At 33.7% G+C, this 12,408-nt stretch overlaps 1 protein-coding gene across 3 annotated transcripts in view; it reads right to left on the bottom strand.

Annotated features, from left to right (window-relative positions):
* The window catches only part of LOC150107973 (katanin-interacting protein-like), a 726,539-nt gene that overhangs the window by 539,865 nt on the left and 174,266 nt on the right, over window positions 1-12,408 (bottom strand). For all 3 annotated transcript variants that reach the window (XM_090415492.1, XM_090415493.1, XM_090415494.1), the window contains exons 6-7: window positions 12,119-12,185; window positions 654-1,074 (exon numbers count right to left, since the gene is read on the bottom strand). In XM_090415492.1, the coding sequence (XP_090271618.1) occupies window positions 654-1,074; window positions 12,119-12,185 (488 nt within the window). The remainder of the gene's footprint in view (window positions 1-653; window positions 1,075-12,118; window positions 12,186-12,408) is intronic.

Here is a 12,408-nt window from a genome sequence, read left to right as displayed (position 1 = left end):
AGGGGAAGATGTGGATGTCACATTTTGATTATACCCCCTCTAACCTGTGTTTATTTAATCACAGGTTTCTCTGGTTTGATGGTCAATTGCCTGTTGGCTAAGTGATACTAACAGACTCATCGTATAGGTGGTTGGTGCAGATCAACTGGACCACTGAAATTCAGCATGCAGATAGACTGTGATCATGTATGAGTTCCATAAACACTTCAAACATCAAGATTTAGCCAAGGTACTTCAAAATTATGCATTCTTGCTTGATATATCCAGAAGAATGCCCGCAGTGCCCTTTTAGAGTCTAAAACTTCAATAACACATGGTTTTCACTTTACTACAATTACAAAAAAATAAATTAAATAAAATATCACTGTAACAAATTTATTTGATATATGTGACATGATGTTTTGTGATTACATATTGTGATATATGTTATGCTATGATATTATGAGATCTGTATGTAGTAGAAAAACTTAGCTGTAATTTTTATGATTGAGGCTTGATTACTAAATCACAGTGAAATCTTTTCACACTTAATAAATTATGTAGACTTGTGGTATTTTTTAGTTATGAACAAAATTAATTATAGTTCGTATTATGCAAATAAAACAAATAGTGCTTACTGTATTAAATATAAAAATGATAAAAAGTAACCTTACCCTGCTTCCATTTGAATGACATGCTGCACTAGTTTTCCTAAAACTTCCACACTTAATCCATGGTACTGCTCTATAATGGTATCTTTGGTAGAACTTGATTTATCACATTTGTTACCTTCTAAATATGAATCACTAAACCCTTGCACTTCATATAAAATCTCAGGATCCTTATTTATTGAATGTCCTGATTTATTTGTAACATGTTTATCTTGTCTATTTTTCAAATATTTATAGTCTCTATCATTTTCATCTTTAAACACGTTACAATCACAAACATAAGATTCATTATTTATAGCATAATTGCAACACTTTGTCCTATTCTTATATAGTGATGCTTGAAAGACTGGATTAAAATCCTCCTCCTTCATTACATGAGTAGAAGTTTCTAGAAGCTTCGATTTAACATTCTGATTAGAAACATCTGTAAATATACAAATAATTCTAATTAAAATAACTTTATATAACGAAAGTTTTAAATATATTAAAAAAAGATTTCTTTAAGAATAAAGTTTATTTCCAGAATATTTTCTAATTAAATCTGTTTTGCCTTACATTGAATCTTTTAAGAAGTTCGATTTTTCTAGTATTTATTTCACACAATCAAGTGAATTTAAGTAAATGCTTGGATTAAATATAATATTCTAGATGGTAAGAGGAGTGAAAGAGAATTAAAATAAATTACTATAGGAACACACCCCAACTCAACATCACCAGAGTTAAAGATCGGTACTATCAACATAAGAAGCCTGAATGGCAAAGAAATGGAGCTAGCTGAGGAACTAGATAAGTACCAGATCGACATAATAGGGGTGACTGAAACAAAAAAGACAAAAACTGGTGAGATCGTTCTGAGCAACAAATTCAAAATGTTATATTCAGGCAATGACAATCAAGGAAAAGAAGGAGAAGCCATACTATTCAACACAAAATACAAGGCTCATCTTCTTGAATGGCAGGCAGTGTCAAGTAGAGAGAGGTGGGCAAATATCAGAATGGGGAACTAGACAATGAGACTTATTAGCGCTTATGGCAGGCTCTACTAAGGTAGAAGTGGAGGAATTTTTTGAGGCTCTAGAAAAGCTACTGACACAATGAAAAAGAAAAAGTTGGTCCTTGTTGGGGATCTAAATAGCAGAGTAGGAAGTGATTGTCAGACATACAAAAATGTTTTGGGAAAATTTGGAGAAAAGAGCAAAGCTAATAATGATGGCAAATACCTGTTGGATTTCGGTTCAGGACATGGACTGGTTATTACTAACACCATGTTCCAACATAAAAATGTGCACAAATTCACATGGAGAGAAGAAGCAAGGAATAAAAAAAGTCTCAATGACTATGTTATTGTTGATAGTGATGTTTTCTCCCTGGTGCAGGACAGCAGAGTGTACAGAGGATTTGAAACTGGAAGTGATCACTATTTAGTCTTGAGCAGCATAAAATTAAATTTCATATTGAAAAGAATGACATGTGAGAAAGTTTAAAGGGAATAAAAGTTGAGCAGCTCTCAGATGTGAACTGTGGACTAAAATACACAAAGATTATTGAAGAAAAAATGAAAGAGTTTGAGAACAAGAACCAAACATTGGAGATTCAGTAGCAAACCTAAAAGAAAACCCTGATTGATTCAGCCAGAAAGGTGAGGTTGTCTGCAAGAATAGAAAAATCAGAACTCCATGGTGGACACAGGAAGTTAAAGAGGCAGTGAAGGAAAAGAAGAAAGCATATCAAAAGTTCCTGGCAAATAAGTCAGCTTGTGCTCTTAGAGAATACAGAGACAAATGTATGAAAGCTAAACACTGTGTAAAACTAGCTAAACAAAAATCATGGGAGGACTTTGGCAAGAACATAGAAAACAAATATCAAGAAGGTAGTAAGATATTCTGGAGATAGTTGAAGAAGCTTAGAAATGGAGGAAAGAGTGCTGTAAAAGGAGTTAGAGATGATAAAGGTGACATGAAAATGGGAGAAAAAAAATATCCTTGAAGTATGGAATAATTACTTTGAAATATTGCTAAATGAAACAAGCAGTGATAGCACAGTGGTAAAAAACACTCAACATGCATACAGTCAGGAATACATATCTATACTTGAAGTAGAAAAAGCCATCAAAGGCTTGAAATGTGGAAAGGCAGCAGGAGTAATGATATTCGACCAAAAATGCTGAAGTATGATGGCATAAAAGTCTTATAGTGGCTGCACTTCATAGTTAAGAAGAATTTGGACAGAGGGACGAATTTCTGATGATTGGAGTAAAGCTTTAATAGTACCCATATATAAAAAGTGAAATAAAACTGAATGTGAGAATTACAGGGGTATTTCCCTACTGAGTGTTCCGGGCAAGATTTATGCCAGTATACTTGAGAAACAGTTGAGAAGAATTGTGGAAGAAAAGCTTGGTGAAGAACAAGCTGGATTCTGGCCAAATAGAGGCTGTCAAGATCAGATCTCCACTTTACGATAATTAGTTGAGAAAGCATGGGAATATAACAAAGATCTGTATTTAAGTTTTGTCGATCTGGAAAAGGCATATAACAAGGTGCCAAGAGAAAAGCTATTCAACACGCTGCAATTATATGGTGTCAATGGGTCATTATATCAAGCAATATTTAGTCTTTATTTGAGTTGTAAGTCAGCAGTTAGAATTGAAGGAAGTACAGGAAGATGGTTTAATGTTAAATCTGGTGTGAGACAAGAATGTACATTATCCCCTCTGTTATTCATTATCTATATCGATCACATTATGAAGGAAAGTGGTATTAAACATGATATCAGAATTGGAGATGTTAATGTTAGTCTTTGCTTTATGCGGATGATGTTATACTTCTAAATAAATCCGCTACAAGTCTGCAAGATTGTCTGACTAAATTGAATAGCTGTTGTAATAGATATGGTATGAAGGTCAGCAATAAAAAGACAAAGACAATGAAAATAGGCAGAATCATTGAAAATGTCAACTGTGTTGTGAATGGAGAACCTGTGGAACAAGTAAAACATTTCAGCTACTTAGGCACGATTTTTACTGAAGATGGTAAATTAAATATGGAAATAGACAACAGAATCAACAAAGCTGGTAAATCAGTTGAATAAATTCATATGTAATAATAGAGAAATTAGTCGGAACACTAAATTAGCTATATACAAGACAGTGTTCAAACCAGTTTTAACTTATAGATCTGAGAGCTGGGTCAGAAGTAAAACATTTGACCAAAGACTAGAGACTGCAGATATGAGAGTCTTGAGAAAGATTATAGGTGTGAACAGATGGCATCAATGGCAATATTATATTAAAAACGAGGATATTAGGAAAGCACTTGACATTGTCAGCATCCAGGAATGCGTCAGCAGAGGTAATCTCAGGTGGAATGGTCACTTGAACAGAATGGGAGAGGAAAGATTAGCAAAAACAAGTGTTCTCTGCCAGGTTGGCAGGAAAATGACCCAGAGCAAGACCGAGATATAGGTGGATTGATACGGTACAAAGTGTCTTAGACCAGTGGTCTCCAAAGTGTGGTACGCGTACCCAGGGAGGGGGGGGTATGCGAGTCGATATGTGGAGGTACGTCAAAAAAAGTTTTATATTGATAGGAAAAAGATTAAGTAATTAATTAAAGATAAAGAATATTACTTTCTTTAATCAATTAAACATATATCTAATATAGACAAAGACGTTATAAAGATCCTGTAAACTTAAATTTGCGAGTAGCACACATTGAGCGACTTTGCATGCATAATCGTCCGTGAAAGCTGTCATGTTTTTTTTTAAAACTAGGGAATAAATCTCTTACTTCTTATCATTGCCATTGCTTGTAGAGCATCCTAGTGTTGACAAGCCCAACTAGAGAAGGAAAATTGCTTAGTTATCCTGCTATCTACAGATGGCACCACAGTTGCATTAATTATTTGACTATTAATAGTAAGTTTAACGATTTTTTAGTATATATTGTTTCTGTGCAATTCCAACGCCTTTTTGTTCTTACTTTTGTTTACACTAGAAATAGTGAATTAATATTATCAAAATTGCTTACATTTTTTAAAAGTGTTTGATATTATGAATAGTAAATGAATTATATTTAAATTTTACAAATTAACCCTCACAAAATGGATAAATGGAAAATTTCCTTCAAAGAAACTGCAAATTGAAGATAATTATGATAGTACTTCTACATCAGATGAACAACAAGGAAAAGATAGGATTGATTCTTCTATTCAAACAAGTTCGTTATCAGTCAAATTAAGAGATAAAAACATTAATCTGAAACTTAACAAAACCTTGCCCAAGAAAGTTCGAAATTATCAAGAAGATTACTTGAAATGGGGATTTACATCGATGATAGTCAACAATGAACCTCGTCCTACATGTGAATTGTGTCATGAGACGCTATGTAATGGAAGTATAAAACCATCATTATTAGTAAGACACTTAAAAACTAAACATCCTGAACATGAACACAAATCTTTACAATACTTTGAAAGATGTTTGAAGACATGTAATTCTCAATCCAACAACTTAAAAAAAATTCACTAAAATTAACGATAAATATTTGGAGGCATCTCTTGAGGTTGCATTCTTAATTGCAAAAGACCAAAAGCCACACACACCATTGGGGAAACACTTGTACTCCCAACCGCCATAAAAATGGTAGAAATAATTCATGGAAAAGAATATGCAGATAAACTGAAATGTATTCCCTTATCAGCAAATACTATTGGTAGATGTATAGAAATCATTGCAGATAATTTAAAGAAGCAACTATTAAAACAAATGACTCAATGTGGGAAATTTGCTATACAGCTTGATGAAAGCACAGATGTTGCCAACATGTCTCAGTTATTGGAATTTACTAGATATTATTTTAATAATGAATTACTACTTTTTTGTGAGGCACTTCAAAAAAGATGTACAGGGGAAGATATCTTCTCAACAGTAAATAACTTCTTTGTTAAAAACAATATTTTGTGAAAAAACTGTTTAAGCATAACTAGCAATGGAGCAGCTACTTTAATTGGTACAAAGAAAGGATTCAAAGGAAAAGTAACTGAAATAGCACCACATGTCAAATTCATTCATTGTATTATCCGCAGGCAAGCTACTGCGGCAAAAACAATGCAGCCTGATATACACAAAATACTGTAGGATGTTATCAATTTTAGAGACATATTTTTGTAACTTATTCACAGATCTTCCTGGCGATTTCAATGGATTTTATACCCATTTGCAAAAAATGTAAAAATTTACCAGCTTCCAATTATTTTTCAAGAGCAATTAATTGACATTAGATACAACACAACTTTGAAAAACGAATTTCAACAGAAATCTCTTCACAATTGGTGGATGGGACTGAAGTCTGAGTATAGCAATTTAGTAAACACAGCAAATGATGCACTCCTACCGTTTGGTTCTATTTATTTATGTGAGGTATCATTTTCTGCAATGACAGGTATTAAAACCAAATATCAAAATAAATTAAACTTGGAACCAGACCTTAATATCGCAGTATCAGAAGCCATCAAACAAGAATTTCAAGAAATTACGAAAGAAATGTAAGGCCATTGTTCATATTAAATATTGTAATAAATATGTTTGGAAGCTGTTAATAATAAAAATAATGTGTAAAAATATCTAGCGTTTTTAATTATTATATGATGATACAAGGCATATTACCTCTTTATAATACTTATCACAATAGATTTTTGCTCAATCAATTGGGGGGTACACGCTATTTATTTTTTCTGTCTTGGAGTACGCAATCAAAAATGTTTGGAGACCACTACCTTAGACGACAGAAATATAAGAACTGATAATGTTGGAGTCTTGACAAGTAACAGACTGATTTGGAGAAAAACTGTAGATAGGAAGTTAGTAATGATGTAAATTTTTCATGCAGTACTATCATATCCTGTACACCCCTTGAGGGTACATCTCAGGAATTTGATGATGATGATACTATAGGAACAACTCATTCTGGCAAGAAGAAGAAAACTACATATTTAGATTACCACCACCACTTGACAGAGAAATGACAGCCAAGCGTACAAAGTAGGAGCAGCCTGATGTTTATTAATTTGTATGATGGATTTCAGAGGTTAATTCTTCATATTTATGACAGTAACAACTTCATTTTTTATCCTCTCCACCTATCTAAAACAACATAGAAAAAAAAATTTAGTTAAACTAAGTTGACCTAAAATATCTGCAATCCACAAAACATTTTAGGATAATTTAACACAGAGCCTACCTAAATTCCAAACGAAGCTTGTTCACCTTCAATCTTCAAACCCACATACTATCTAATCTTAATGCACATATTTGTCAAACATGCTATCTCTCCTAATTATTCCCTTTAAGTCTACATAAAAAAGCAAACTGACATATATTCCACTGATGAGATCTCGATGACGGTCAAAACTGGTCTGGATAGTGATCCATTCCATAATGCATAGCAATACACTTCTGAAAGGAATTGTGCTTTGCATTATGGGATACTAAGGCAACTGATGTGATGTCATCAGCATCTATATACAAGTTGCAAAGCTATTTCATTTGCAAACGTTGCTTATACTTAGATAAAGGACTAAACAAGAAATAATTTATTGGCGAGTTTAATTTAATTTCTAATCAAGTGGAAAAATTATCAACAGCTATCTCTGATCCAAAATATTTTAATAATAAGGTGACATACTTTTGCTACTTGTTAATGGGAAATATATATATTATCATCATCATCAAATTCCTGCCATGTACCCTCAAGGGGTGTACAGGATATGATAGTACCACATGAAAAATTTACATCATTACTAACTTCCTATCTACAATTTTCCGCCAAATCAGTCTGTTACTTGTCAAGACTCCAACATTATCAGATCTTATATTTCTATCGTCTAAAGCATCTTGTACAGTATCAATCCACCTATATCTTGGTCTTCCTCTGGGTTGTTTTCTTGCCAACCTGGCAGACAACACTTGTTTTGCTAATCTTTTTTTCCCATTCTATTTAAGTGACCATACCACATTAGATTAGCTCTGCTAACACATTCCTGGATGCTGACAATGTCAAGTTCTTTCCTAATATCCTCGTTTTTAATATGATATTGCCATTGATGCCATCTGTTCACGCTACTAATCTTTCTCAGGACTCTCAAATCTGTGGTCTTTAGTCTTTGGTCAAATGTTTTACTTCTGACCCAGCTTTCAGATCCACAAGTTAAAACTGGTTTGAACACTGTCTTGTATATAGCTAATTTAGTGTTCCAACTAATTTCTCTCTTATTCCATATGAATTTATTCAAATGACTTCCTACCATACCAGCTTTGTTGATTCTGTTGTCTATTTCCATGTTTAATTTACCATTTTCACTAAAAATCATGCCTAAGTAGCTGAAATGTTTTACTTGTTCCACAGGTTCCCCGTTCACAACACAGTTGACATTTTCAACGATTCTATCTATTTTCATTGTCTTTGTCTTTTTAATGCTGACCTTCATACTATAACTATTAGATCGGTTATTCAATTTAGTCAGGGAATCTTGCAAACTTGTAGTGGATTTATTTAGAGGTATAACATCGTCTGCATAAAGCAAAGAGCTGACATTAACATCTCCAATTCTGATATCATGTTTAATCCCACTTTCCTTCATAATGTGATCCATATAAATAATGAAAAACACAGGGGATAATGTACATCCTTGTCTCACACCAGATTTAACATTAAACCATCTTCCTTCAATTCTAACTGCTGACTTGCAAATGAAGACTAAGTATTGCTTGATATAATGCCCCATTGACACCATATAACTGTAGCATATTGAATAGCTTCTCTCTTGGCATTTGCCATTGACAATCATATAACTGTAGCATATTGAATATGCTTCTCTTTTGTCAATCTGGAAAAGGCCGACAAAACTTAAATACAGATCTTTGTTATATTCCCATGCTTTCTCAACTATTTGTCGTAAAGTGAAGATCTGATCCTGACAGCCTCTATTTGGTCTGAATCCAGCTTGTTCTTCACCAAGCTTTTCTTCCACAATTCTTCTCAACCATTTCTCAAGTATACTTGCATAGAGCTTTACTCCAATCATCAGAAATTCGTCCCTATGTCCAGGCCTTCTTAACTATGAAGTGCAGCCACTATAAGACTTTTATGCCATCATACTTCAGCATTTCTGGTCGAATATCATTACTCCTGCTGCCTTTCCACATTTCAAGCCTTTGATGGCTTTTTCTACTTCAAGTATAGATATGTATTCCTGACTGTATGCATGTTGAGTGTTTTTTACCACTGTGCTATCACTGCTTGTTTCATTTAGCAATTTTTCAAAGTAATTATTCCATACTTCAAGGATATTTTTTTTCTCCCATTTTCATGTCACCTTTATCATCTCTAACTCCTTTTACAGCACTCTTTCCTCCATTTCTAAGCTTCTTCAACTATCTCCAGAATATCTTACTACCTTCTTGATATTTGTTTTCTATGTTCTTGCCAAAGTCCTCCCATGATTTTTGTTTAGCTATTTTACACAGTGTTTTGCTTTCTTACATTTGTCTCTGTATTCTCTAAGAGCAAAAGCTGACTTATTTGCCGGGAACTTTTGATGAGAATAGTTCAGGGTATTAAAGCAAGAAAGGAAAGAGGATGTGTAGGAAATATTCATGAGTGATTGCAAGAAATGTGAGGCATGTGAAAAGCAGAAGAATTAAGTGACTAATATTTATGGAGTGTTGCAGAGAATGTAGTGGAAGTAATAAGCAATAGGGATCAAAATACAAATGAGAACATGAAAGATATGGCAGAAGGTAATGTGATAAAGCTGCAGTTAGGAGAAAAACAGTGCATTTAAGTAAAGTTCTTCACAGGATTTTAAGTTGGTAAAGTGTAAAATCCAGAAATGGGTGGATAGGAATATGATATTATCTGGTGGACAGCATGGCTTTGTAAAAGGTAGACCCTCACCTTAGTAATTTCTTCACATTCTCTAATACAGCAACAGCTAATTTATATAAAGGAAACAGCTATACCATGATATTACTGAAATTTGTAAAGGAATTGGACAGAATACTTCATGGGAAACTATTAAATATGTAGGCACAAAGGTGAATGGTTAAGAAGCTGGTGGCATGGATGGGGGGGGGGGGGGGGTTGACAGACACCAGAGAGTAGTATACAGTACTGAATCAAGGCAAATGAGCATGAATAGCAAAGTGCCTCAGGGCTCTGCACTGGGGTCAAATATGAGAGTTGTCTGAAAAGTTTGGTAAAAAAATAAGTTAAACACATTTTTTTTGGAAGAAAAATCAGCTTTATTTCTCAACAGTCTCCATCGAGGTCTACAAAAAAAGGTCTAGCGAGTTTCCAATTTTTTCATCCCATCTAAAAGTAGGATTTGTCAAATTCTGCAAAATAGTAATTGACAGCCTTGATGATATCCTCGTTCGAAGAAAATTTTTTCCCACCAAGCCAAATTTTTAAGTTCAGGAACAATAAGAAGTCACATGGAGCCAAGTCCGGAAAATATGTGGATGTGGAACCAATTCAAACCTCAATTCATGCAATTTTGCAATTGTGACAGCTGATGTGTGGGACAGTGCATTGTCTTGATGAAAGAGCCCTTTTTTGTGTGCCAATCTTGGTCGTTTTTTCTTTAATTCTTCTTTTAAATGGTCCAACAATGACATAGTTTCATCTACAGTCACAAATTGATGCAAACAATCCTGCAAATTGCAATTAAACATCACCAAACACTGCATTGAAATGTCTTTTCACATGGATTTTGATCGACAGTCAACAAAAATCACAGCACCCATCGCTCACACAGCTTTTTCATGTGCAATTTTTTGTGCAGGATGTTATACACCCATTCAGTTGAGATGCCTACAATCTCAGCAATCTCATACACTTTCACTCGATGGTCATCCATAACAATACCATAGATTTTGTCAATCATTTCCTTCATAGTGACCTCAGTCAGGCATCCTGAGCATGCTTCGTTTTCGATGGACTTAAGACCACGTTTAAATTCATTTATCCAAAAGTAAATAGTCTTTAATGATGGTGCAGAGTCCCCATGAACTACATCTAACTCGGTTTTGATCTATGTGGCTGTCCACTTCTCCAAATAAAAGTGTTTTATCATTGCACGAAACTCGTTTTTCTCCATTTTTATGAAAAATGCAAACACAGTCATTTTAAATGTTTGCCAAACGAGAACTATGCATCGCACGTGGCTAAAATTTTGCCAAGGGTCATGAAAAAGATAATACGTGCCAACACTGGTATGAATGAACCAATTGTGTTGCTGTCTATTGAAAATTTACCAAACTTTTCAAACAACCCTCGAACTCTTTAATTTGTATATTTTAATTTATTTAATTTAATTTAATTTGTATATTTTTATATTTAAGGGAAATATTCAGTTGGTTGCTGACAATGCAAAACTGGCAATTAGTTGATAAAGGTGATGCACATATCCAGCAGAAGGATTTCAATAAATTGGCAGTGTGGGCAAAGGAATAGTTGTCAATTTAATGTTGCAAAAATAAGGCTATTTACCTTGCGACAAAAAGATTGCATACTTTGTATCATATTGATAATATGATACAAAGTATGCAATCTTTTTGTCGCAAGGTAAATTTCAATATCCTGGATTGAAAGAAACTGATGATGCTAGGTGATGAGTGATGTTGGACAGAGTTAAGTTAAGAGGGCATACTGAAAAAAAAAAAGTGGTCAAGATAGGGAGGTTATTATCCCTCTTTATAAGGCTATTATTTGGCTAATTACTATGCACAACTTCAGTCATTTGGGGTTTTTAGGGATCAGAAGAAGTGGAGAGGATCCAGAGATGAGTGAGCAAGCCAGTGATAGGCCCATGGAATGCTCCTTATGAGGACAGATTGAAAGTGTGAGCAGAGTTTAGTTATAGATGAAAGAGAGGGAACATGAATAGAAACTCATTAATAACTAAAGGAGTTATGTAAGTTTGATATAAAAGAAATTTTTCAATGCATGATGAGTAGGGAGAGAACAAGGTGTCACCCATGGAAGTGGTATAAGAGTGTGTGAACAGATCAATGATCACACGAATATTCTTAGTTTTATGTGCTTAACTACATACTTCAAAAACCACTGACCAGTTAGTGAAGAAGAGGATGACATTACTGTAATATTCCAAAGGAAATATATACAAATTTTGTATGCTGCTATATTATATAGATTTGTTCTCCAATGCTGGAGCAGCCCAAGTTCCTGAACATTAACCTATTTTCTTTCTTCTTTCGTAAATGACCTCCAATCATATCCATAGTTGGCCAATAACAACAGTCATTACTTTGATAAGAACATTTACACAAAATAATGAAGTGAAGCAAAAATATTCATACCTTAAACCATATTAAATTTCATGAGCATATCACGGTTAAAATATCTAAATGTTTCAGTCAAAAATATTAACAGTAACAAATTACTCACTGGAAACAGAAGAATGAAGAGTTTCATTAAGCTCAAGGCTGTCTTTTGTTATGTCAATATCAGAACACTGAAAATAGAATATTTAATTACAGGGTAATGGATATTTCAAAAGCTTGCTTGAGGAAATATACATACCTTAATAATTAATGTAACATTTACAGATCAATTTGAAAATTTAAAAAAAATAGTAATATGCTTTTAGAAATTTTAATATAAAACCCCATAGAATGTCATATGGTTGTTTAGAGGTCTAATTTAGATAAGTGAGGTCTCTACAAGGCACATAAGAA

This window comes from Typopeltis vanoorti, chromosome 3, assembly GCF_054136105.1.
Source record: "Typopeltis vanoorti isolate ZY-2024b chromosome 3, IOZ_Tvanoo_1.0, whole genome shotgun sequence".
Classification (NCBI taxonomy): Eukaryota; Metazoa; Arthropoda; class Arachnida; order Uropygi; family Thelyphonidae; genus Typopeltis; species Typopeltis vanoorti.
The sequence above is the reverse complement of the archived record's forward strand: the minus strand, read 5'-3'. Positions and strand labels throughout refer to the sequence as shown.